This window comes from Aphanomyces astaci (genome assembly GCF_000520075.1).
Source record: "Aphanomyces astaci strain APO3 unplaced genomic scaffold supercont1.19, whole genome shotgun sequence".
NCBI lineage: Eukaryota > Oomycota > Saprolegniomycetes > Saprolegniales > Verrucalvaceae > Aphanomyces > Aphanomyces astaci.
In genome coordinates, this window is record NW_009798282.1 from 744,661 (window position 1) to 765,397 (window position 20,737).

General features: G+C 49.9%; 7 protein-coding genes across 11 annotated transcripts; 3 read left to right on the forward strand and 4 right to left on the reverse strand.

Moving 5' to 3' along the window:
* Window positions 1-560: 560 nt before the first annotated feature.
* On the reverse strand, window positions 561-6,044 carry H257_08640 (hypothetical protein; the record flags this gene model as incomplete). The annotated part of the gene is made up of 1 exon (XM_009834611.1): window positions 561-6,044. The coding sequence occupies one exon, from the start codon at window positions 6,042-6,044 to the stop codon at window positions 561-563; it is 5,484 nt and encodes a 1,827-aa protein (XP_009832913.1).
* Window positions 6,045-6,178: 134 nt separating this feature from the next.
* Window positions 6,179-7,722, reverse strand: H257_08641 (hypothetical protein; the record flags this gene model as incomplete). The annotated part of the gene is made up of 3 exons (XM_009834612.1): window positions 6,179-6,494; window positions 6,850-6,914; window positions 6,964-7,722. The coding sequence occupies 3 exons, from the start codon at window positions 7,720-7,722 to the stop codon at window positions 6,230-6,232; spliced, it is 1,089 nt and encodes a 362-aa protein (XP_009832914.1). The 3' UTR covers window positions 6,179-6,229.
* A 1,671-nt stretch (window positions 7,723-9,393) lies between these two features.
* H257_08642 (hypothetical protein) lies at window positions 9,394-11,476 on the forward strand (the record flags this gene model as incomplete). Its single annotated transcript, XM_009834613.1, has 10 exons — window positions 9,394-9,591; window positions 9,662-9,775; window positions 9,832-9,965; window positions 10,021-10,112; window positions 10,169-10,339; window positions 10,395-10,574; window positions 10,642-10,739; window positions 10,795-11,024; window positions 11,081-11,184; window positions 11,250-11,476. 10 exons carry the CDS (start codon window positions 9,394-9,396, stop codon window positions 11,474-11,476), a joined length of 1,548 nt encoding a protein of 515 aa, XP_009832915.1.
* An 828-nt stretch (window positions 11,477-12,304) lies between these two features.
* On the reverse strand, window positions 12,305-13,861 carry H257_08643 (hypothetical protein). Its single transcript, XM_009834614.1, has one exon. The coding sequence runs from the start codon at window positions 13,830-13,832 to the stop codon at window positions 13,323-13,325; it is 510 nt and encodes a 169-aa protein (XP_009832916.1). The 5' UTR covers window positions 13,833-13,861; the 3' UTR covers window positions 12,305-13,322.
* H257_08644 (hypothetical protein) lies at window positions 12,349-13,845 on the forward strand. Its single transcript, XM_009834615.1, has 2 exons — window positions 12,349-12,468; window positions 12,515-13,845. The coding sequence occupies exon 2, from the start codon at window positions 12,573-12,575 to the stop codon at window positions 13,233-13,235; it is 663 nt and encodes a 220-aa protein (XP_009832917.1). The 5' UTR covers window positions 12,349-12,468; window positions 12,515-12,572; the 3' UTR covers window positions 13,236-13,845.
* A 179-nt stretch (window positions 13,862-14,040) lies between the features above and the next one.
* H257_08645 (hypothetical protein) lies at window positions 14,041-17,693 on the reverse strand. Of its 4 annotated transcripts, XM_009834616.1 has the most exons (8): window positions 17,244-17,693; window positions 17,025-17,166; window positions 16,713-16,929; window positions 16,400-16,473; window positions 15,648-15,916; window positions 14,693-15,016; window positions 14,345-14,641; window positions 14,041-14,261 (listed from the first exon to the last, which is right to left on the reverse strand). In XM_009834616.1, the coding sequence occupies exons 1-8, from the start codon at window positions 17,652-17,654 to the stop codon at window positions 14,115-14,117; spliced, it is 1,881 nt and encodes a 626-aa protein (XP_009832918.1). In that variant the 5' UTR covers window positions 17,655-17,693; the 3' UTR covers window positions 14,041-14,114. The 4 variants fall into 4 exon arrangements, with proteins under 4 accessions (XP_009832918.1, XP_009832919.1, XP_009832921.1 ...); XM_009834617.1 differs by having other exon boundaries at window positions 14,041-14,641; XM_009834619.1 differs by having other exon boundaries at window positions 14,345-15,016.
* An 804-nt stretch (window positions 17,694-18,497) lies between these two features.
* On the forward strand, window positions 18,498-19,803 carry H257_08646. 2 transcript variants are annotated; one of them, XM_009834621.1, is made up of 4 exons: window positions 18,498-18,798; window positions 18,858-18,965; window positions 19,031-19,087; window positions 19,163-19,803. In XM_009834621.1, the coding sequence occupies exons 1-4, from the start codon at window positions 18,528-18,530 to the stop codon at window positions 19,699-19,701; spliced, it is 975 nt and encodes a 324-aa protein (XP_009832923.1). In that variant the 5' UTR covers window positions 18,498-18,527; the 3' UTR covers window positions 19,702-19,803. The 2 variants fall into 2 exon arrangements, with proteins under 2 accessions (XP_009832923.1, XP_009832922.1); XM_009834620.1 differs by having other exon boundaries at window positions 19,031-19,803.
* The last annotated feature ends 934 nt before the right edge of the window (window positions 19,804-20,737 follow it).

Genomic DNA, 20,737 nt, shown 5'->3' on the forward strand with positions numbered 1-20,737 from the left:
CTAGTCCTCCTCAAACGGGCTGCCACCCCCCCGACAAGGACGTCAGCATTTCTGCCGGCAGTCGCCCAGTACAGCTTTGATTTTTCCAAGTGGCATGTCGACGACGTGTTGTACATTGACAAACCATCTGCGATTCTCGCGGGCGTGCTCATCGTCGAGGCGAGCCATGCGTTTTACGTGTTTGACATCAAGAATTGGCGGTGTTATGCGATCAACACGCCTCGAAACCCCATCGAACAGTACGGCTCAATGCAGCACCTGTACCATGCGCTGCCGTTAACCGAGTAATAACAACAATGTGTCGTCGCATGTCAACTCGGTTTTGATAGATGCGTGGTGCGTCGGAGTATATCTTACGGATCGCCAATATAAAATCATTTTCATTTCCCAGTCGGTTCTTGTTAAAAAATGCGACGATCTCAAGCTGAGGACATCTACAACGTTGCGCATACTATTAATAGAATGCGGTTGTTCCAAAACCAAACACACGACTAGTGAAGATTCTAAGTGATCATTATATGTACATAACATGCTGAATTCATAGTTTCAAAAGTACATACTCATTCCACCAGGGGCAGAGCGTGGTAGAAATGCTGGAGGTGGGTGTGGCCCTTCATGGATTGCCGCGACGCCGACACGTCGATCGAATACCGCCGCCAAATCTTGACGTCAAACACGTACAAGATGTCGTGGTATTCAAAGATGAGGATGCCCGAGAGGACCGCGGACGGCTTGTCCAAATACAAAGTGTCGTTGACTTCCCATTTGCGAAAATTGAAATTGTACTTGGCGACCGCGGGCAAAAAGAACGAACTGGCCTTGTGCGGACCGTCATGGTGTACATAATACCGCCATTTGAACAAGTAGGCAAAGCAGCATCCGGCGAACGTCACCAGCACGATGCCGTAGAAGCGGGAAGGAATCCCGTATTCAAACAATCCGCTGGAGCACTCGACGTCCATGTCCACCGATATGAGCGTGCAAATGCGACCCACGCGGGCGATGTGATGCACCGGAGTTAGCGCACTCCACAAGCCCGAGCTCACCCACGACAACTGGCCGCTGTTGGCTAAGAGTTGGCCCGCCAGGAGTTTCATCACTTTGTTTTTGATCTTGCATTCGGCCGTGTGCTCCTTCATAATGACAGACGCGACGTCGTCAATGACAAACACTAGCCAGCTCACTTCCCCCGTCGACAAGAAGGTTGTGAACCACGGATACGTATCAGCGTAGATGCGAGTGAGCACTGGCGAACGCGTTAGCTCCATGTTGGCGGTGGCCAGCACTGAAATAGCAGAAAAGGCGCGCAGCAAGATCATCGGCCGCCCGACCCACACCAGCCCCGCGACCATGTTGAACGTGCCAATGTTACCATACTCGACATCCCCCTTGTTGGTGATGATGTACAGGCACACGACGATGGCTACCATGAACAATACCCCCGTGATGTACTGGCTGAGCCGGTACGCATAGTAGGAAAAGCTGAGGGGGAGTTCACGCGGGTTGGCTGGGTCGCGCTGGATCACGAGCGGGTTGGATAGCGTCGTGAGGGCGTCCGTATCGCCTTGAAAGGTCACCGCTTCCCGTTGGCCTTCAACCCATTCGAAGAGATACAGCCACGTCGTGAACGTCAATTTTGGATCTGTCATGAGCGGAATCCGGGACAATTCGACAACGTTTCCTTCGACGATCACCCCGTCCACCGCGTCCGTGAAAAACTGGACCATTTCAAGTTTGAGTTTGGTTCGAACTTCGATTTCCACCGCCATCGCCATGGTTCGAAGTGCGGCTAGACTAGTGGGCGTGAAGTACGTGGCTAGGAACGTCGTGCTGTTGGCTAGCATGCCCTTGCAGTTGTCACATGCCAACGGATCGACTTGATTGCAATCGCACAAGTACGCCATGGTGTCGTCGACTTGCATGTTCGAAACGTTCGACGCGATTAACGCTTTGAGCAGGTTTTCATTGGACGGCGCGTCTTCGTCATAAACCAACGGTGCGCCGCACTCTTCTGTGGCACTAAAGAAGTCCTGTGCCATGCGTCCCCCGCACGAGTCAAAGCCACACATGAGTTTGCCCCCGCAAAGCGCTACGGTCGAGTTCCATTCCGGGGCGAGCAACGAGAACGGAGCTAAATTGTGTACAAAAAGCCCTTGGTACGTCTCCAAGATGTTCATGAGATTTGCGTTGTTCTGGAGCAGCCATTGGTAGTCGGACACTGTCGACGCGTTCACGTTCAGCAGCAATACCAACGACTCGGTCAGGTTCTGGTACACTTGACGCAGCGACGTCGGACACGTCACACGCTTCATGTCGATGTTGCCAAACGGCCCCAACGTGTCTTGAACGAGGGACAGTCCTTGGTTCATGGGGGACCCTAGCGTCAAGTTCTGCTGCAAGAGGGCGGCGGGGGTGACGTTTCGAAACGCAAACGACGGGCTTTGGCGGACGAGATGTAGCCCCCCAATCAACGTCAAGTTGGTCGCCACGGCCCACAAGTCGCTGGCCAGCCCCCACGACATCTTGAACGAACTCGCTCCCAGCTCAGTTCGAAACGAGCCCCGCGACCGCTTGATCGTCATGGGGTACGTGAACCCAAACGCATTCTGAACGTCAAACGTCTCGACAATCCCCAGCTGTTTGTAGTTTTGCCACTGTGTGACGTACTCCGAGATGCCATTGGCTTGCCAGAACTGGAGTTCGTCGTGGATGGCGAGGCCACTCGGTAGCGTTTGTAGCCACGTTTTGCCATCCTGAAAAGTGTTCAAGTACGAAAACACCCCTGTCGACAACGAATCCTGCCAGCACGACGTCAGCGACGCCCAGTCGGCATTGCGCAGCACCGCGTCCAAGTACACGGCGGCGTTCTGACGTTCCGACGTGAGGCATCGCGCCTGGCGGGTCTCTGAGTTGGCCATTTCCCACTTTCGACCAAAATCGACGTAACAGTAGGCGGTAGCAATCCACGGCACGTCGCAGCCCTGCATGGCCCGTAGCCCAGTAATTACGTTCGACAGGGTATTCACTTCCAATTGAATCGCCGACGCGTACAGAGGCGCCACGTAGACGACCGTGTCGGTAGCGTTGTAATGGTTGTCCGTGCCGACTTCGGCATATTCGAGTTGGTTCATCTGAAGCTCCACGCTTCGTCCTAGCGTGGGCTCGTTCAATTGGCGATTGAACCAGTTGCACAGGTACGTTTGGTGTCCAGTGGTATTGAACCCCGCCCACCAAAAGTCGTTGGACATGATGTCTTTGACTTGACCCAAGTACGCCCAGCTACCGGTCACGGACATGCCCATATTCACAAGTCCCACGAGGCCCAAAATCCGAATGTACTTGTGTTTCTTGATTGTTTCTGGCGCCGTCAGCGGCTTCATGACAAACTTGGCCACGTCAAAGAGGAACCCGATGCCGTTATGCGCATGCAAGTGCAGGACAATCCAACTCGGCGCGTGGAAGATGGTGTCGCGGTACGAAAACATGCCACACATGACACATGCCACGCGGTCCAGGAACAGTTCGCCGTTCCCGGACTGGATGAAGAATGCCTGCGCGACCCCGGGAATGAGCACATGGGCGACCACGTTCCCATGGGCTCGGCGTCGGCCTGTGACGTTGTAAAACACTTTGACGATCAAGTATGCCAATGCAATGCTAGCGACATGGACGATGAACAGCAGACCAAAACGACGGACGCTCCCGAATTGCACGGTCGCACTCGTGCAGCTCGCAGACAAACCCACGAATTCGTACGAACAGGTGCGATCTAGGGTTAGGGTCGCCCCGTGCGGCGACACGACTTGGATCACAGTCATGATGGCCCATATGAACGCCGTGCTCAATGGGGCGTAGACAGTCAGTTCTTGGTCGGTGAAGGGTAGCAAAATATCATGTAGAACTATTGTGAGCCACGTCGACTCGCCAGCCAAAACCATGGTATGAATGAGCGGTTTCGGGGTAAACGAGATGCGTGCAAAGCCAAGGTTGTTGGCAAACGACACCGTGGACGAGCTGAGGAGAAGCATGGCTGTCATGCCGCGAAGGAACAGGAACGGTCGGCCAATCCAAACGTACCCGATGACCCAGTTGCATTGAAAGAGGTTCCACCACTCGACGTGGAACCCAATGAAAAACGCGTAACAGATCATCAATGACACCACCAATACCAGCACGAACGTGACGTAAATCGTAATGACCCAAATGTAAAAGCACCCTTTGCGAGGTATTTCCAAGTCGTTGGCCACGAGATACACCTCGTCTTGTGCCTCCGTGAGTACAGTCAGCGTTGCAATGTCCCCTTCAAAGCTGTACACTTCACGGAGTCCACTCAGCCATTCGTGGATTCCTAACCACCCGTAGAACGCCCACAGGTCATTGGGGGTGACCAAGGGTTGCAAGAGGAAGCTTTGACTGGTGGTGTCATCGATGGCTGAAGCGAATTGCATGAACGAAATGTTCAAGTTGGACATTGCAGTGATGGGAGGAGGGGATTGATTCCCAAACGCAGTGGTTTGGTTCCACACTGTCACCAAGGGCAACGCAGTGAACAACGTGGCTAGACACTGGTCCGAGGAAGTCGAGCTGAGGTTGCACACAAAACCAAGTTGGTCGATGGACAGCCCACTGCTGATCAATGCAAAGAACACATTTTCGCGGCGTAATGTCAGTGTGTACGGAACCTGCTCGGCGCAATCGTCAGATATCCCAAACGAAGGCTGGACAAAAGTGGCGGAACTTTGTAGCCCACACATGGGATTGCCCCCGTAGTAGCTCAACCCGCCCCACGTGGCGGGCACGGGGCTCACCACTGGCTCGCTGAGGTGAAAGTACACTTTCCGGGCATTGGAGTCTTGTTGGAGGTAGTCGTACAGACCTGCTCGAAATGCCAAAAAGTACTCTGTCAAGGCAGGGGGGACAGGAATCGTTCGGATGTCAATTGACCCAAGCGGCCCCACGTTGGCCCGCATGAGATCCGTGCCGACGAAGCCGGCGGCCTGTGCGTACACCAAGTCCGTGTCCCAACTGAGTCCCAATGCGGCGGCGTCGTTGGGGCTGCCGCGCACGATGCTGCACCCGAACGCACTGGCCACAGTCAAGTCACTCGAGAGACTGAGAGACGTCCAAAACGTTGTGCCGGCTCCACGTTCGGGGGAGGTGACGGACATGGAGCTGATGGTGAAGCGCTGCTGCATCCCGAGCGCATCCTCGAGCAAGATAGCGTCGTCTATTCGTTGGGGAAACGTATTCTGCAGTTGCAATGTGAACCGGTGAAGCCCCTGGCGGTCCCAGAACCGGACTTCGTCGGCCATGGGGAGAAGGCTGCCGTGCACAATGCTCGCAATCCACTTCGGCCCTTCGACCGCGTCCACCACTGTCATGGGCACGAGCACTGTCTCGTTGAGGAGATCAAACAGCGGCCAAGCCAAAATCGCCTGCACTTCCGTGTTGCGCAGCACTGTCTCAAGGTACACTGCCGCGTTGTCCTTGTCCGCCGCGGCACAGCGCGCTTGGCGGGTGACGGTGTGCGCCATTTCAAACCGTCGACTCATGTCCGCCCAGCAGTATGGAATCCGATATGCCAAGTACGTATCCAGTGATTGCATGCGGATGGTCGTGATAACGTCGTCGAACGGAATGCTGTCCAGCAGTGTCTGTCGGGGGTTGGATGGCGGCAACGTGAGCAGCGTGTCCACCTCGCCGTACGCCCGAAGTATCGTTGAGTCGGGGAGAGACACATCAAACGTGCCGACCTGGTTCAAGTTGCGCCGCAAGTGGATAAGATCCCCCAAGTACGTTTGCATACCCGTCGAATTGAAATGCGGCAGCCACAGGTCGTTATCCAGGTGTGGCTCGACGATTTTGAGGTACCATGCACTGCAGCTCACGGTCACGGCCAAGTACAAGAATCCGAGAACAGTCGCGAGGCGGCTGAGCTGAAGGGGGCCGTGCTGCACGGGTCCATCTTCCCTGGCCTCCAAGTACTTTTCCTTGGTTTGCACTGGAATAATACGATGGGGTGTGGTGGTGGCAGGCTTGCCCATGATTCAGCAACACGTGATGTAAAATGAAGTGGGGTTTCGCGAAACCGAGGTCCCCACCCTGGGGGTTTCGCTAAACAATACAACAATACTGATTGGTAAGTATTTTCGACCTCCGTTTAAGAGTTCCAGTTGACTTCCGATGTAAAATATTCGTATAGATTAGGTATCGTTACGTAGAATTGGTCTCAACACTTGAGGTCGGCTTCTTTGTAATACCCCTTGCCCCCCTGCTTCCCCGCGATGGTAACAAGGTATGGGGCGGAAAGTGCCATATTGACGGACACGAGAGTTCCGGCCTTGAGGTAGAACGCGTCGCCCAACTTGTTCACAGTGACAGAGCCTCCCACGGCTGTCTTGCATGCACCCATAACCACGGTGGTACTGGCGATCGCGACGAGGGCAACGACGGCAAACCGCACGAAAGGCATGGTGCGAATTGGACATTGAGCGCTTCAACGAGATGCACGAAAATCAGACGTTGAAACGTTGGGCGACATGATTTTCAAACCGCTGAGTTCGTATTGACATGGCACCCCACCGTCAGTTTCTGGGCGGACGCCATTTATGGCGTGGATTCTTTGAGGTATCTCTGACAAGTTTTGGGTGTGACTAAGCATAGTAGTAGTTTGTTTTCAAACCTTGCACTAACGTCTGGGCATATATATCCATGCAACTCAAAATGTAAGTATACAATGCCTCGATCCACTGAATGGAAACAGCACTCATCCCTTGCAATATACTGTAACATGGGTGAGAATGTATGTGCACTTGATATAGGAACAATGATATTAGCACAGGTTTATACGACGTTTCGGCGGGGAGCAGACACTCCACGTAGACTAAACACAGGAGCCCAACGGTCTTTCGGTCCTCGCCACGCCTTGTGCAGCACCAAGAAACAAAACAATCCACCCAGTACAAACGCTCCAAGCCCCGCCAGCGTTGCCATCGTGTGGTTTTCGTCGGTGGATTTGCTAGAGTTGGCATTTGCCACGCCCCACAACATCCACAGCGACCCCACCATGATCGCTATGTCGCCTGTGGTCAAGAGGAGGCCAACACTCACCAGCACCCATCCGCTCATCGAACATACGAACACTCGCATATCGGGCGCAGCATCAGAATGAAGGGCAACGGCGTGGCAAACTGCCAGCAATTCTGCGCTGCTCAACACCCACCACAATCCCAACGGCAGGCGGATCCAGAGGTAATCCCACCGACTCGACGTCGTGTAATCGTGATCAGTATCGCTGTATACGAGCGACGAAATCACAATGGGCTCCACGTGGTGCTCCACCAGCGTAAACGAGGTCAAGAGCGTTCCCCACAACACACACAGCGCCACCAGCGCAAACGTCAAATGGCCAAACATTCGAAGCTCCTGGGCGAGAATCGCCACGGCAAATTCGACACTGAGTAGGATCAAAAGAAGTCCCATGTAGGGGGCGGGGGGGCGAGGGGTCAGGCATTCGCGAACAAGTGCGATTGCAAGAATCGCGTACACGAACCCGCCCCAAACGTCAAACGTCAACGTTGTGGGGGTCCACAGCGAGACGGGGAAAGACTCTTCGGACTGTCGTTGGGCAACGTGGGTGATGTACCGCCACACGGCAAGCGCCAACAGCACCAATGCAAAATAGCGCAGTGGGCGCGATTTGGCAGCTTGGATGAGAATCATTTTTCAAAAGTGCGACGCTGGTGGCTTTCGTTGACATCCGACCGTTGGGGGATACGCGGCTAACGAAAACGTGGTTTAAGATGCGAACAAATGTATTGGGTACGAGTTTCAACGGCGTAATGTTTGATTGGCAAATGGGTTAATTCCGCATTATGGTATGAGAATGCAATTGGGGCGTAGGGATGACTGTGGGGCTGCTGGGGGCGTTGCTGCTCATCTGGGGGAATTTGAGTCGACAATAAAACGTTGACCAATGATCGATGTTATTCCCAAAAATCAAACAGTAATTCCTTTTGATCATTGCTTACGTAATCAATACTGGTATGTGATAGTCAAAATTTCAGACCACACATTCTGGCTAGCCACAGTATCGCTAACCACTGAGGTGTAGCTTACAGTAATCCACGGAAAACAGGTAGCAACACAAGGGGTCTGGGGGGTTCCGAGGTTTTCTGGTTCTATTGAAGGGAAATGATTTCGTAAGCAACAATGGAAAGTTGCTCGTAACTTAGCGAAATATTCCAGGTTTCCGCGGAAGCGTCCGCTACGAGGGCCAGGTCCGTCGAAGAATGCGACGACTGTCTACTGGGGTATGCCAACCTCATGAGGAAGGGCATGGTGATGGTGATTTGATGAGGGAGCCAAGGTAATCCTACTATGTCGACGTGTCGCTATTTCGGCAGTCCTGTGCAATGCTAACTATGATGTATATACATGAACACTTACAGTATGTATGAAAATGGTAGATGAAATTCGACGAAAGTCTCATTCCGACGCTGACCCCGTACTTGCTCAACGGCGACCCCATGTTTTTGTCTTTTTCGCCCATTGGAATGAGCACGGGGGCATGCAAGGCCGTGATTGTAGGCAGCTCTACAAGCACGACTCTCAAACACTTCCAGGTATCCATAACGTTTCCTCATTGGTTCCACATAACGTTACCACAAGTGTCCTCACGTGGTTGAGGCAGTCTAGTCTTCTGCCAGCTACACGCTATACTAGTACCTGTATATAGGGTGGATTCCTCGATGGCAACATGATGATGATTAAGATTGGAGGGACTACTTCCCCACAGCAGGGGTGTAAACCAGGGAAATGGAAATTGGGAATTGCGAGTAATTCCCACATTGCAGGTTTCTATCGTTTTGCCAAACTACGGGCTCCAATCCAAGTACAGTACCACCACTAGTACAGCCCGCCACTACAGTAAGTGTAACATTATCCGGATAACAGTATTTTGGATAAAAACAAAAAGTGGTACGCTTTTGATGAGGGAATCATCCGTGGAATTTGTACATGTGATAGGTCTGTGAATTGTAACGTTACAGGTACCGATGGGTGTCACTGCGCAATCAACAGTGTACTTACTACCTAGTAGTATTGAGCTTGCATGTTCCTTATCGAAACGAAATATCAAGGGCGTTGCACTCGGGAATGGATGCCGCTCATTGTGATGGGCGTGTAAGGCTTGTCTAGGGCAAAATTCCATTCATTTGCCCATAAAGCCATCGTGATAAACCACATGGCAGGACATACAAGATGCAGGACAGGGACAAGACTGGGGCCGGCAATATGATGAACTGACACCACCCAATTGTTTTGGTTTGTACAGTGGTTGCGACACTCCATGCACGAGTAGTACATAAAACTCGCTTTAGTAGCCAACACACCATGGACAACACTGTCGTGCACTCCCCTCTAACCCCTCTAGCTCATGGCCCAACCACGTCGCCTACCGTCGGGTTTGTACGACTGCCCACACCAGATTCCAAAGGCAACACGATCGACATGGAATCGACTGCTCCCGTCGAAACACCGACGACACTGTGGAAAGAAGTCAAAGCCAACTTTGTGTTGGCGTTCCCATTGGTATGATATGCCTTGAGTAGTACCTCCCTAACCCAAGAAATTGCCACGTTTGACCGTGCAACCACTATAGATCCTCTCCTCCGGCCTCATGTTCATCCCATTCACAACTTCGACAGTCCTTATCGGGCACATGGACTCGGACATGACGAGTGCATACATTGCAGCCTCGTCCTTGTCTGGATTGGTAAGTCTGCACACTACCGGTACCACCAGTACTTCGTTAAATTCTGTTGTCCCGAGGTGATGAGCTTGACTGGGGTGTCCGTTGTCATTGGGCTCCTCTCAGCTTTGGACACGCTGTGCCCTCAAGCTGTCGGAGCAGGCAAATTGCACCATCTTGGCATGTACTTTCAAAGTGGTCTCATCGTCATGAGGTATATTCCTTCTAAAAATCAACTATCTCAAACCCTCCATGTACTTGCACGGTAGTCTCGCGTGCATCCCAATCTTCATTCTCAACTGGAACGTCGAGGCCATCTTGATTGCCTTGAACCAAGAGCATGAAATTGCAGCCTTGGCCGGTACGTCTTCGATCTTCCTATCACATATGACTGTTGTTGATGGTGTCCAACTCTAGGCGAATTTAACAAATATGCGATCCTTGGCTTGCCTGGATTTATTCTGTACGAGCTCATGCAAAAGGGGTTGCAAGCTCAAGGCATAGTCACTCAAATGGTATGGATTTCGGCTATCGACAACGTCTTGAACATTGGATTGGGCTACTGGTTGGGCTACCACACAAGCTTCGGTATACATGATATATACATATCCAGTTGCATTCAACCCTCACGTAAAACTGGTAGGCTTTGTTGGGGTCGCCTTGGGACGCACTATTTGCTACAACTTGCTGCCTCTGTTTGCGTACATGTACATGTTATGGAACCCCGTGCACAAACTGTGGTGGCCCGAGAGCCACTCGTGGATGGCGCAGTGGCAAACGGCGTGGAAACACATTCCAGAATTCCTCAAGCTTGGCGTTCCTGGTATATGAAAACCTATTGCCCACCAAGCAGCTATTTTAGTAGCTAGCATTGCTGAACGATTCCACAGGTATGATCATGACGATGGTCGAGCAGCTGGCATTCGACGCGGCATCCATCACAGTGGGGTGGTTGCCAAGCGCTGTGCTGTCGTTGGCTGTCCACAACGTAAGCCACCCAAGCTTTAGACATAGAAAAAGCCAATTTCGTTGGTTGTACGTAGGTACTGCTTACGATCAACGTGATCGTGTACTCCATTTCCATTGGCGTGGGCACGGCCTGCTGCATTCGCCTGGGCAATGCGCTGGGAGCAAACGAACCCAACCGCGCCAGAGTCATTTCCAACGCGTCGCTGGCTGCAACTGTCGGCATTGTCTTGGTCGTGGCTGCTGTATTTGTGGCTAGTCACAGATATGTGCCCGGCTTGTTCCTCAACGATCCCGACGCTATCGAGTACGTGGTTGATTTCACTTACCTACAGTAGTACTCCATCTAACTTGACACCTCAGGGCGTTCCAAGGTGTTGTCGCAATCTTTGCAGGGTTCATTGTCGTTGATGGGTTGAATTCCACGAGCCAGAGCATCTTGCGGGGCATGGGGCAGCTGACGATCGGTACGATGGATCTAAATACGCCTTGACAATTATGGCACTGAGGGTGGATATTGTGATGAATGCAGGGGCGATCGTGAATGCTATCGCCTTTTATATCGTGGGGCTGCCATTGGTGGGGCTGTTCGCGTTCCAGTTCGAGTGGGGGCTGCAAGGCACTTGGCTTGGCCTCTCTGTTGGTCTCACTCTTGGCGTTGGGGCATATCTCGTGATCATTTATCGCTCGGACTGGCAAGCTCGAGCGGACGAGGCTATTCTTCGCAACGAAGACGAAAAGGACGACATCGCAGAGTAGAAGACGTGAACCTATCGCTAACAATTATATTACTATGTTATGAAAATCAAAAGAGGTCTAGTCTTGCTGGGGATAGGAAAAGCAGATTTGGAGCTGCACCTGCTGCCCTTGTTGATTGTCTGCACTTGCCACGTCACAGGGGTGTGTGGTCATGATGGTACTGTATCGCGAGTGTCAAAACTTGCGTAGATCAACTAATATTGATACTTCAAAGTAGTTCGAAGTGGTACAAAATATTAATATTTGGAATTCTTGATAACCACCTTACTCTTGGCACTATTGTTGATTGATTGTCGCAATCACAGGGATTTCAGTGCTGATAAGGGTGGTGGGGGTAATCGAGGTATGTAGCATCAGTCGCACTACAGAATGCGACTGGGCATTGTTTGACTGAAAATGCAGCTACCGACGGTGTGATAGCCCTTCGTGTTGCAGGCATTCCCCCAGCCGAGAACTTTGCTTCGTAATTTGGTGGGAAGGCCCAGTTCAATACCATGATGGAGTATTTGAAAGTCAAGTCGACTTTCAAAAGACAGGTGGATGCCAATTCACCTGAGTCAGTGATTTCGGTGTTGAGATTGGGCTAACAAGACATCAAAGGCATGTGTTGTGTGCTGGCCAAAGGCTTGGGCAAGGTCAACTGACCCCCCATGTGTACGTAAAACGGTGCTTTTCACTTGACCAGTTCTGTGTCCCAAGTACCGTGTAACGTATATAGATTTGGACAGTGGTGGGGCAAGTATCCGGATACGGATAGGACCATATGCATACAATAATCAAGTGTAATATTCCAACTATATAATTTTACAGAGGCTTATATAATTTTACAGAGGAGTCCAAATCTATATGGCTATCTAAACCTATATACGCTACACGGTATTACGATGTCTAAATGTACTCGTAAGTTGTACAAATGTCCTAGTGTGGATTCGGTACATGTTTCCAGACCCCGTCGTATCCGTCTCGCCACCGCCGTGTCATCAAGTTGATGGGTACTCTGACTACAGTCCCATCTATCAACTGACAGAACCATCACAGGCAACTTCAATGAACGGCCCATCACCTTTCTTCAATTCGTTGGCAACTGGTACTTTCGATGCCACCCCCTTCGACGCAAACCTCGTGCTGCTCGATTTGTCTCGAGCCGTGCCGGACCTTTACGTGGGTCCACAAGCTCCTTCGCGCGTTCCACAGACGAATTGGCGAGTCCGAAGCGTGGTCGCTAGTGACATGTCACCACGTATGCTGTCATAAGTGCATTGGTCTGTGGATTGAAGAGCTCGCTCGCAGCCGTCGGTTCGACCAGCTAACGTGTCCGTGGGCCAATTGCCAGGAGGCGATCGAGTTGGCGCACGTGCGCGAGCTGGAGTTGTCGGCCACGGCACGCTCGTTTGTCGAACAGGCGCATCGGTGGCGTCTGGGCACGGGGGTGAGCTGCCCCCAGTGCCGCTACATCAACCCCCTCAAAGAAACCAACGCTACTTCGTTGCAACCTGCCACGAAGCTCGTGTGTACGTCGTGCAAGACGGCGATGTGTACGGCGTGCGCGAACCAGTGGCACCCAAGGCAGACGTGTCGCGAGTCTCAGGGGATGAGGACGTTGTCGGCCACGGACGTGTTATTTGTGCACTTGGCCAAGGTCAAGTGGAACTACCAGCCGTGCCCCCACTGTGGCATCTTTACCGAGCGCCGGTCGGGCTGTGCGTCTATGACGTGTCGATTCTGCTGGAAGACATGGGTTTGGAAGTCGCGCCGTTGAGTGGATGGGCGAACTATTCAGGGGGACATAAATAATGCAATAACAAGTATAACTGTTTTGTGTAACTCTATGAATCCGTTTGTATGATTAAACAACTTTGGCCAGACGTTCCTTGCGCCGCCTTGCATCCACGCGATGCTGGTTGACAATGTTGCGGTGGCGGTGCATGTCACACAGTGTGTGTAGTTGACCGTTGGTCTTTCGCGCTCTCGACTGGGTGCATTTGCCGTTGCGGTAGCGGCATTGCTGTGGAGCCAGCAGCACGCTATCGTCGGTCGTCGGATGTTTGCTGGGACTGAGTGTGGCCATCTCGTCGAACTTTGGTGGAAGTTGCACGTGGTGCAGTGTCGTGATGGGTGGCCGTGATACACGTGACAGAAGCAGCCGCGACATGTGAAAGCGTACTTCGAGCGGGCGCTTTCTCGATTGCACGCGGAGTGGCATCGATGCTGTTGGCACCATGGACGACATTACGTCGTCGGGTTGTGGGTTAAGGAGGTCTCGGATAGCCATGGGTGAAGTAGATTCACAGCGATGTAGCCTGGTGTCATGATCACAACTAGTAGGGAACATGGTTGACGTAGCAAGCAGGATCATGGACCTTGAGTATGGATTCAAAAGTGGCGGCGTCATCACTAGATTGGGGTGCAGGGACCAACGCTCTACCCCACGAGGTTGGTGAAGGTCGCTGGCGTCACGTTTCAGCCAATCATCCTACAGTAAAGTAGAGTGTATGTCATTACTCCGCATCTTGCCGAAGCGACGCGAAGTGACGTGGCAGGCGCTCACAGTAGGCGCTCACAGTCCACGCCTTCTTACCACAACTGTAGACCACCAAGCAAAGAATACACATAGTATGATATCTTCAGTGTATTAACGTTAGGCAGCCTTTTGAAGCGCTTGTTTCAAGTGCACGGCCTGCAAGTTCAAATACTGGCGTCGGTTGTCCACAGCTGACCACGCCGGCACGTCCTTGCTGGACCAACTGACACACAATTTCACGAGTAGCACGACATGTTCCAGCAGCTACGTACGTACAAATAGCCATGACATATCATCATCAAAACCGCCCCAATCCGCCTCTGTAACCAATTGTACAGTATTCTTACCACAACCACACAGCACTTGTGCACGTCCGACAAGGTTGGAGCTAGTTTGGGCAGTTCGTACACCCCCAAGAGTCCGCAGTTGACCAGTACCGCCACGACCGAGATCATAAACAGCACGCGCTCCCATACACCGATACCGTGCACATGCTTGGCATATGGTCGCTGCATACCGTACACATTGACGAGTTTGAACAAGTCGGATCGGGCTTCGATGACGTTATTCAAGAGGGCAAACAGAGGTGCGAGGGGAAACACGGGCGCGTACAGCGTCACATAGCCATATTGCACCATCATTTCCTATGTACATACGTTGTATCAGGACATGACGGTATAGCTTGTCTCAGTCACCTTGAAGTCAGTAAACGTGTCGGCGTATCGACTTTGCTGCTTTTGCATTAGAATGTGCTCCACGCGCTCAGCCTTGGTTGAGTGAACGTGGTCGTTCGCATGCCCTGGGTGCAAACCGCCGCCGTGCATCCATACCATCAAGTACGGCATGGCCACTTCCTTGATATTGTCCAGGCACTGCATGCCCACCATGAGGATCCACAGTCGCCGCCGCAGCCGCTCCATGTCCTGCGCCACAAATGCCAAGTACAGCAGTGACGCGTTGATGTTGATAAAGTGAAACGGCATGCGTTTTATGATCAAGTGGTTGTCGTGCTCGGCCACCTAATATTGTGAATTATTCGCAATCAATTTCCAATATTCGCGTGGGTTGTCGAATCAATCACGCGGGAGTTGTTCTGATTGGTTGAATATACTTGTCCATTCTTCAAGAGCCAATGAAATCCACTCAAAAATTGATTAGCCAATCGCGTCGATTAACGTGATTCGATTCGGCGAGATTTTCGATTATTCGACGGGGTCTGGAAATTCAAATCCACAATAACATACAATAATAGTGTCAAGTCGATATATTCGAAATTGGAGTGGGTGAGGTGCTCAATGAGCAGAATACCCAAATCGCAGGCACACAATCGATATATACGACCAATCAAAACACAGATCACGAATCAAGTAGCCAATCAAATCATCCACTCTTGGACCATTTCAACATCGAATTAGTATGTGACTGAAATTAGTGTGACGACACTGGACGATCTTTACATACAAAAGTCAGTACAAAGGATCGATCGATAGATTTGGCAAAGAATCCGCACAAAAGTCAACCACATTTTGGGTAAAAGAAAGACAATAACACCGGCATGGTTGTGAAAAACGCGAGCTGTTCAAGGGGCATATATTGGGTGGTTGGCTCAGGGCGAGCGTGTGCCACGTCATAGACAGTACATGGATATACCGTGCGGTAGTTTTCCATGGTCGTGAGCCAACGAGCTAGCCGCAGGTACAGCAAGTCCATCACTTCAATCAAGATTGCATTGAGCACACTCGGGCCTTGGAGGATCAATCCACACATGGCAGTGTCGTTGTCATCCTGGCGGTCATAACACATGGGAAACCAAACGCGATTGTTGTCGTAAAATAGCTCTAGACCCAGGACATACAGCAGCACACACAAGCACATGCCCAGCACCAGGGGCAGCGTCACACACAGTCGAGTGGTCATGCCTACACACAAGGGTATGTCAGTGCGATGTAATCGCAGTTCCATGCTCCTGTTTGTATAATATGTACTGTCAATACAGCCCAACATCACATACATATTCAAATATACTATGAATACAGTACTACCGTGTTTGTCTGTCGTATCATTGCATAATGCAAAATAGAATTGGAACAATTTATGTAAATAAATGCTAGTTTAAAAGTGCTGAATTGATTGGACATTCCTAATTGAATATAATCATACTAGTATTGATTTGAGATATATTTATATAATTGTATTCACGTTTTATAATTCATGAGGTAGATCAACCATAAATACGGTACTGTAGCAATAATATACAGAGGAAAGAAATGATTCAAACATTATATTCTAAACGAGTAGACAGTCGATTGAAATTCACTACACTCTGAGGAATGTACAAAACCTGTAAATTCTCCAATATAATATATACATATATATATCAGTATATATATACTACAACGTACGTTTCCAATGCGGTGTGTCAAATACCAACTCGCCCGTGATCGCATCTTGCATCCACTCGCCAATGAACGCCGGTCTGCAACATGATATAACCATGATGACTATCATATATATATATATTCCTCAAACTTAGTCTTCACATATATATATTCCTCTAGTGTTCATATACATATATATTCCTCTAGTTTTCACATATATATATATATTCCTCTAGTTTTCATACTGTATATATATATTCCTCTAGTTTTCATATATATATATATACATTCCTCTGGCTTACATATGTATATACATACTGGTATTCATCTAGCTTACCTTGGCTCGGCATACGTGTCTTCGATGGGCATGTACTGCCAGTTGAACTCGGTGGCGCGCTGGGTTTTCTTCCAAGCATCGACAAAGACGGATGTGCTGATGGAGAAGACGATCGTGTACGGCCACATGTAGGCAGAAGTGGCCACGCCGCAGTACTCCATCGCAAACAGCGCCACGCCACAGACACTTGGAATGATCAGAAACCGAGTGTAAAAGTCTACTCCAACACGAATATATATATATATTATTTTTAAATAATACTTTGAAATTTCAAGATAAATAGGACAAGAGAGAGATAGTAGGAGGAGGTACCGAGCCAGACGAAATACATGGACAGCTCGGGACCAAAGTACGCATGGATCGACTCGAACGGGATCGCATACAACGGCGTCGCGTGCCACTTTTGAATCAAGCGATGGCGGGCGTCTTCGTTGTGCAGTGGAAACAGCGATACCTTCATGGGAACCAGGGAGAAACACGATCATCTTTGCCGAGAAGCATGGACTAATTGTCGGTACGAAGTAGTTATACCTTGAGATGTGCTTGGAGCTGCGGAAACAACTTTTCGTGGGCGTGGAACGCCAGCTCGAGGTTCTCGTCGCCCAGGTACAAGTTGTCGTCGACGGTCGCTTCGCGCAATGTCGCCAAGATGACTTGCTGCGTACGAGCTGACCCAGGAAGTGCATGCACAAACTTGTACTCGTCGGGTAAGGACGCCACAATCCGTTCTTCGACGGATGCCGCTGCGATCCCGAGCAAGAGCAGGTACGTGTGAGTGAGGGTGGTGGTTTTGTCATTCCCAACGCGAATCAACTCGACGTCCAGGCCCTTGTCCTTCATCACGTGCGCGAATGTCGCGAGACGCTCCACTTGGTGCTCGGGCACATGACTTGGGTCGTCGGGATGCACTGGCATCTCGGCTTGGACACAGATCTCATGCATGGTGGGTGATTGTAAGCTTACAGTTACTAGTACTGTTAGTTCAAATGCTGGTGATGAAATATCATTTGTGGAAGGTGTAAAGGCTCGTTGAAAAGGCAAATGACCTGCTAAACATGATACAATTTGTTTTTGGCAGTCCCTATACCATGTAATAATGTAGGTATTAATAGTATAGAATCTCGCCGCGAATCGATGGTATTGGCTAATCCAATTCAGAGTGGATCTGATTGGCTCTTCCAGAATGGACAAGTATATTCAATCCGAAGTTCCAGCCTGAATCAATTTTTGAATAGAAAACCACGCGAATTTTGGTAGTTATATAGCGAATCCACAATATCTATTCGTATTACTACGTAATACTCGTATAGTGAAAGGTCCCTTAGGCCGAGTCTGGATGCCACAGAAATTTTTATGTCAATTAATATTCTGACAGAGAATTCCCGTTTCATATGGGAGGTGAGAAGATATTTTCAAAATGTTTTGATATGACCTCTGGATGCCATGATGGAATGATACTTATCGATCCAATATCATCTTGGACAAATATGGGCAGTTGCAGTTCAAACTATTTTTGTCAGAAAAGAGTAAAAATTCGACGTATTTTATCACATTATAGTAAGTATATACGAGCTTAAAATGCTACTTTAATGAGAAGAGTAGTTTGGATGTTAGATTTTGTAGCCAAACACACAAAAGCCATCGTTTGAAAAATTGTCATAATATTTCTGAAAAATTGTAAAAAGTAGTGTTTTCTGACATTTTTTGTGGCAGCCAGAGTGGCCCTTACAAATTTTATTCGAGGTGAAACCCTTCAACAACGAATATGTACTGCAAACGCCAACACCCTTATTGAAACGACCTGGCGCCACCCCCATGAGGACGGCAACATGCTTGATCTCGATGAGTCTGTGGATCTACCTGTCGTCAGCATGTAGTGACTTCCTTCTCAATGCTTCCTCGTCGTCGAATGTGATCTCTGCGAGGACGATGGACTTCAACCTCGACTTGCACACGGTCATAACCACCGTGGCCGTGGGGACATCCTTCACCGAGCAGAGTGGGCATGAATGGACAACCAAGTATGGATTCCTATCTTTCAACGTCGCCACCCTTCCGTTTGCAACAGATGGACTGAACACGGAAGGTAATCTCGCATTATTCACGCGCTACTGTATTTGGTTCAGTGTTGATTTGTGTGTGTAGGCCTGTCGGCGGCGTGGCTGTACATGTCCGACACTGTCTACCCTACGACGAATGCCTTGGACACACCCAGCCGTCCCATCGTGAGCAATCTCTGCAGCTACATCCTTGGTTCGTACACTCGTCCATTCCCATGGACTTGCCATTAACTAATAACTAACGCCATCCCTCCTCAGGCAACTTTGCTACCATCGACGACGTCAAGGTGGGGATGGCCGCGATTCAACCCACTGGTATCGATCTGACACACATTGGACTGACGCTCCTCGCCGGTTTGGGGCCGCTTCAAACGCTTCCGCTGCATGTAGCGATTCACGACGCGACTGGCGCGTCCTTGGCGATTGAGTTCCTCGACGGCAAAATGCACCTGTTGGACAATCCATTAGGAGTGTTGACCAACGATCCACGTCTGTCCATTCAACTGAACCGCGTTGCCGCTACGCCGCCGCACCAGGCTGTGCCAGCGGGATGGACGTCCACAGATCGATTCATTCGTCTGGCCATGTACAACAACGTCGCTTCGAGGAGTCAAGACGTGGAGACGAGCTTCGTAGCGACGGCCTCCATCGACCAAAGCGGCGTGTCCAGCGCTTTGCATTTGCTCAACACAGTCGTGCAGCCCATCATCTCACCGTTGTTTTCTACGGAATGGATCGTGATCCGAGATCACAAGCGGCGTCATGTGTACTTTCAAGCGACGGAGAACAGTGTGCTTCGGCGTATCGACCTCACCGCAGTAAACTGGATGGACCCGATGAAGCAGAAGTCGTGGCCGGTGACGTCGCCGCAAGCCCCGTGGTATGTCGACATGGCCGTGGATGACCTGGCCGAGATTGCATCGGAGTGACACACATCTGACGAAGGCGGGTAACTTTGTCAAAACTATGAAACTAGGAGATTGTAGCTGAATTATGTATTAATAACGTTAGTGCTCTTCTACAACCATATATTGTGTGTTCTACTGAAAATTTCCTGTTGAATGAACCGCCGAACAATCACCGGACCTTCGAAATTTCATACAAAACTCCTTTTAAGAGGTATCTTTGTGTGACTGCAATGCATCATCAATCTTTTTAACCAATCATTTTGTAACCATCATTCTTTGTAGCCAATCATACTCCTTTGCTCGATTATTGGCAATTTCATCAATCCCCCAAAATAGGCAAATTTGACTGAAATGCACAATACTTCGTATGAATACTACTAGTCAGTCTTGTGTTTTGCAATCGTACATTTTGCATTGAGAATAACAAGACAAGCAAGCGGATTTGATAACGTTATCCCAATATTGTAAGTCGATTAGTGTTCAATGGAATGAGCAGCACAACAAATCGGCAGGCAACCGATACTCGACCAATCAATTTCCAGAACACTATTCAACCGGCCAACAATACCTCGCATCAACCATTCCTCAACGATTTAGTGTAAGGGTTTAGGGGTCTGGCTCACCCCCCAATTTGTGCCCAATTAATATTTCGGAAATTTGGTTCAAAGTAATTCGAAGAATTTGATTGTCTTCTATTTTTGACTGTCTGGATCAACTGATTTCGAAAGAAAATCTACGTATATTCTCAGTTCTCGCCGACTTTCAGAAAAATGTCCCTTGAACCTCTTTTTTATTTTTTGGCGAAAATAGCGAAAATCGGCAAAATATTGCATTCTCCAATTTTTGGAACCAGACGGATAGTTTTTCATTCTTGGCCGATTTCTTAGAAATTGCCAAAATAGCGAAGATTTTGGCCTTTTTTTTTAACATCCAGACTCACCCTAAGACTTAAATGAGTGTGCATTGTGCTACTTTTTGCACACAAAATTCATCGATGGATTGGGTGAATCAGTACAAAAATCCAAAATATGACAGAAACCGGTTTCGCCTTAGCAAA

Coding starts and splice junctions, on each gene's coding strand:
- H257_08644 (XM_009834615.1), top strand. CDS start 12,573: ATGCCACCCCCTTCGACGCAAACCTCGTGCTGCTCGATTTGTCTCGAG.
- H257_08643 (XM_009834614.1), bottom strand. CDS start 13,832: ATGATCCTGCTTGCTACGTCAACCATGTTCCCTACTAGTTGTGATCAT.
- H257_08645 (XM_009834616.1), bottom strand. CDS start 17,654: ATGCATGAGATCTGTGTCCAAGCCGAGATGCCAGTGCATCCCGACGAC. Junction 15,917..16,399: donor TGACACACCGCATTGGAAAC/GTACGTTGTAGT, acceptor CCTTGTGTGTAG/GCATGACCACTCGACTGTGT. Junction 15,017..15,647: donor CCATGGAAAACTACCGCACG/GTATATCCATGT, acceptor TCACAATATTAG/GTGGCCGAGCACGACAACCA.
- H257_08646 (XM_009834620.1), top strand. CDS start 18,528: ATGAGGACGGCAACATGCTTGATCTCGATGAGTCTGTGGATCTACCTG. Junction 18,799..18,857: donor AGATGGACTGAACACGGAAG/GTAATCTCGCAT, acceptor TTGTGTGTGTAG/GCCTGTCGGCGGCGTGGCTG. Junction 18,966..19,030: donor TCTCTGCAGCTACATCCTTG/GTTCGTACACTC, acceptor ATCCCTCCTCAG/GCAACTTTGCTACCATCGAC.